The sequence below is a fragment of the Myotis davidii genome, unplaced genomic scaffold, assembly GCF_000327345.1.
Source record: "Myotis davidii unplaced genomic scaffold, ASM32734v1 scaffold415, whole genome shotgun sequence".
Lineage (NCBI taxonomy): Eukaryota > Metazoa > Chordata > Mammalia > Chiroptera > Vespertilionidae > Myotis > Myotis davidii.
In genome coordinates this window covers 4988369-4992784 of record NW_006287951.1, presented here as the reverse complement: position 1 = coordinate 4992784, position 4416 = coordinate 4988369, and the positions used below count along the sequence as shown (strand labels likewise).

General features: G+C 57.4%; 1 protein-coding gene across 1 annotated transcript in view; it reads right to left on the bottom strand.

Annotated features, from left to right (window-relative positions):
• Positions 1–268: 268 nt before the first annotated feature.
• MRAS (muscle RAS oncogene homolog) overlaps positions 269–4416 on the bottom strand; it is a 17835-nt gene continuing 13687 nt past the window's right edge. Inside the window, exons 5-6 of the mRNA XM_006759823.2 lie at positions 1989–2068; positions 269–792 (exon numbers count right to left, since the gene is read on the bottom strand). Of these exons, the coding sequence (XP_006759886.1) occupies positions 693–792; positions 1989–2068 (180 nt within the window). The 3' untranslated portion in view covers positions 269–692. The remainder of the gene's footprint in view (positions 793–1988; positions 2069–4416) is intronic.

Sequence of the window (4416 nt, the reverse complement as noted above, 5' to 3'; positions counted from 1 at the left end):
GGTATCAGCCATGAAACCCTCCTGCTGGGCAGGTTCTCATGGCTCCCATTTTCAGGCCCCGAGCAGGGACTGCTGCCCCTGAGGCCTCCCGCTTCGGGCCCCATTCACCGCGGTCTCCCAGTCACTGTCCCTCACAGTGAGGAGCGTTTGGCACTGCCGGGAAAACTCAGCGAAAAACCACCACGATGTTCCGGACGTGCTGTCAGGGGGATCTGCTGAAGGGTGAAACTCCCCCAGACAGTGGGCACAGACCCCCTCGAGACAACAGTGATCACTAAAATAATTTAAAAACCGACAGAAGACGCCCAAGCTCAGACCCCAAGGACCGGAGACAAGCGGGAGCTGGGTCATGGCTTGTTTCGTACTCTGTACGTGGAGGGTAAACATCCACATCGAACCGACACGACGCAGTTCAAAGGAACAACACAGCCGCCAGGAGCCGGGAGGAGCCGGGAGGAGCCGGCTGAATCACACGTGGGGCTCGGATGCTGTGTCCTGTGAGACACGAAGCCTGTGCCCTTTCGAGGAAGCCGCACCCCCTTTCCTCCCCGCCCACCCTCCCTGTCTCCCTTCCTGCGCCCAGTCCTCGGGTCAAGGGTCACGGTTAGAAACAGTTCCCGGTGAGGTGGGGCAGTGGAGGGGTCCCCAGGGCTGGCCAGTTCATGGTGACTGTGCCCAGGGCCCCAGGCCCGTCACAATATCACACACTGAAGTTTGTGGGTGCCCGTAGCCCGGTCTCCCCGCCACTTGGCTTTCTTCTTCTTCTTCTGGCTCTTTTCTGGAATCTGTTGCCTTTTGAGACAATGAAAGGCAGAAAGTCAACGTCAGAATGGGCTTTGCTTCTCCCTGTGCCTTCCCTCCCTGGGCCCTGGGTCTGAGGCAGGGAGGCTGGGGGTAGGGGTAGGGGTGGGGGTGGCAGAGATGCCGCTGTCCTAGGTGCTGAAGGAGGGCAGGGCCTGGACAGTGTCTCATCCTACTGCTGAGAACTGCTCCACCATGCTGTGGCCACATCGATCTAAATCATACTCTACGTTATGTGTTATACAATGTTCCCCTCTACTTCCATGTTTCCTATTTTAAATAAAACGACAGGTCAGCCGAGTACAAGCTTTATACATGTTTTCTGTTCATAGTTCCTACGTCTAAAACCTCTCCTGGGAGCCACAGGTCTGTAACCAAGACTTCGCCACCTCCTGGTGATAGCATATCCTAACTGGAGGCAAAATGCCCACGAGGAAAATAATTTTGAGAACGCAGAGATGCAGCCTGCAACATCACAGCTGGAGTGCGCGCGCGCGTGTGTGTGTGTGTGTCTGTGTGTCTCTGTGTGTGTGCACACGCATGTGTGTGTGCGTGTGTGTGCGCGCGCGTGCACATGTGCCTGTTTGCTGTGCTGGGGGCTGAGGGTGGCGGCTAGGAAGGACGCCGTTAGAGCCCGGTGTGTGGTTTCACACCTAACTTGAAGACATTGGAAATGGGAAAGGTGGGTGACAGGGAGACCAGCCGGGAGGCTGTGTCAGGCTCCTCAGCACCAGGTGACTGCGGAGGCATGTATGAGAGGCTACTGACTGGGGTTTCTGACAATCCTGTAGACGGACTGCGTGTGGGGTCTGCAAAGGGACAGACGCTCAACACCCCCTGAGATTTGAGCCTGGGAGTCAGAATGCTGGGCGTTCAGGTGAAATGTCAAAGGGCAGCTGCGGTGCCAGGGCGGACACGGAGGGCAGGATGGAGGGAGCTGCCTCAGGGAGGCCACGCTGTAGGACCCAGGGGAACCCCGAGAGGAGCCGGAGCTCAGGCAGCAGCCACCTCCCGTCAGCTAGTGATGCTTCACTCGGAGACAGGGGGGTGAGCAAAGAGAGGTGGGAAGAGGGGTGGGTGAAGAAATCTAAAAACAGGCCCAGAGTGCCCAGCCTCCCCTCAGAGCCGGCCCTCCTGGCGCCCACCTTGCCCGGGAGCCCTGTTTGTAGGGCGGGCCCCACGCTCACCTGATCACTCTGACCAGGTCATGGAAGGCTTTGTCCACGTTGAGAGGGGGATCCTTGGCACTGGTTTCTATGTAAGGGATCTGGAAGGCAAAGCTCCTTCTCGGTGAAAGGGGCACGGAGGCCACATGCGAATTCTCAGGGGCCCTGGGAGCCGGATGCTTTCAAAGCCCCGCAGAACCCTGGCCTGACACCCCCAAATCCCTCTGTAAGTTCCACTGACAGTTTTCCCATTCCCTCTTGCTCTCCAGCCACAGAGATATTTAATAGCTCCTTAAAAATAGAATTCATGTGACTGTTTTCTATACCGGAAGACTAAAGACTTTCATTTATCAAACTAAAATAAGCTCTGATTCTACTCATTTTCCTTCCCGAGTCTATTTCCCTACCCGGGGCACTTCTGCTCCTCTTCCCAGGGCCCAGAGAGGACGCGGGCGGGCAAGCCGAAGGCCAGGCTGCCCCACGGCCAGGACTGCGCCCCCTCAAACTGAAGAGATCGAAAGCCACGCTCCTGGTCTCCCCACACACTTGCTCCCGGAGCCTCCCCGGCCCAGTGACGGGCATTCAGTGTTCTGAAAGTGACTCAGCCCCAAACCTTGCAGTCACCCCATTCGTCTCCTTCGCTCTCTCCTCACATCCAATCTGTGAACCAACTCAGTTGTCTCTCTTAGAAATACACGCAGAACGCATCCACTGCTCGCCACCGTCGTGCGCCCCACTGGCCCATGTCGATTTGCCCTGGGTTATTGCCGCAGTCCCACCCTGCCCCCACAGACACTCTCAATACGGCCACCTGAGCGAAGCTGTTCAGCCATGAGTCAGACCACCTCACTCCTCACTCACAACCCGCCACGGCTTCCCCTCCCGCTCTGAGTGAAAGTCCACAGGTCTTAAACCAGGGGTCCTGAAACTTTTTAAACAGGGGGCCAGTTCACTGTCCCTCAGACCATTGGAGGGCCGGACTATAGTTTAAAAAAAAACTATCAACAAATTCCTATGCACACTGCACATATCTTTTTTTTTTTTAAATATATTTTATTGATTTTTTACAGAGAGGAAGGGAGAGAGATAGAAAGTTAGAAACATCGATGAGAGAGAGAAATCGATCTTGCCTCCTGCCTGCACATCCCCCACCGGGGATGTGCCCGCAACCTAGGTACATGCCCTTGACCGGAATCGAACCTGGGACCTTTCAGTCCGCAGGCCGACGCTCTATCCACTGAGCCAAACCAGTTCTGGCGACACTGCACATATCTTATTTTGAAGTAAAAAACCAAAATGGGAACAAATACAATATTTGTATTTGCATGTGGCCCGCGGGCCGTAGTTTGAGGACCCCTGCCTTAAACCGTCTCTCTGATCTCACGCTGCTACTCATCCCTCCTGCTCCTGCTCCAGCCACACAGGCCTCCTGCTGCTCCTCTTGTTCCTCAAACTCCCACCTCAGAGCCTCTGCACCGATGACTCCCTCTGCTGGAGCCTCTTTCCTGACACCCGCAGGGCTCAGTCCCTCGTCTCCTCTAAGTCCTGGCTGACATGCACCCTCCCAGCAAGGCCTTCCCTGCCACCTATTTGGAAAAGCACCCACTGCACCCCACAGTCCCAACCCTCTTCCCCGATTTACTTTTCCTCCAGCACATGTCACCTTCTGACCCACTCTAACCTGCTGTGTCTGTTTGTCTGCTGTCACCAGAAGGAAAGGAGCTGTGTTTCCCGGCCTAGGGGTGCTGAATGAATATGAGCATGAACACAGAAGGCAGACAGGCAGAACGACCTCGCAGTGAGTCCCCTTCCTGTGCTCACAGAGCTGGGCCCACGGGGCAGAGGGCCCGGGCAGCCTTGCAGACCTCCGGGCAGGCAGGGCAGACTTCTACGTGCCTGGCCAATGAGGCCGGGGCAGGGGCTGTGCAGATGCAGGGAGAGGCTGGGAGAGTCCAGGGGCCCCACCCAGCCCCACCCAGCCAGCAAAGGGGTGTCACCGCGGACTAAACACGCATAGCATGTCTGCTGCCACTGTGGCCTGGGCGGACCTCAGGGTGAGTCCCTGAGAGGGGGAGCTCATCGAACCCACCTCAGTGTGTGGCTGTGAGGGTGCCCCAGCACAGCGCCTGGCAGCTGGCCCGAGGAGTCTGAGCGTCACCAGGCAGCCGGCCCGCAGACAGGGCAGAGCCTGCCCTCGGCACAGCCCAGCGATGCTCTGCTGAGTCAGGCCGGGAGGGGCTTGTGCCCGCAGCTTGCAGTGCACTGCGAAGGCACCTGCTCCCCACACGAGGGCCTCTAATGACTGACACGAGGGTGCTTTCTCTCTGGCCCGTTATTCTGTTTCACAAAATATCCCACCATCGCATGTGCCCGCCAAGCTTCCCCGCGGAACCCAGCCCACTACCAGCGAGGCTCACGTCCCATCCACACAGACCAGGACCAGGAGGGA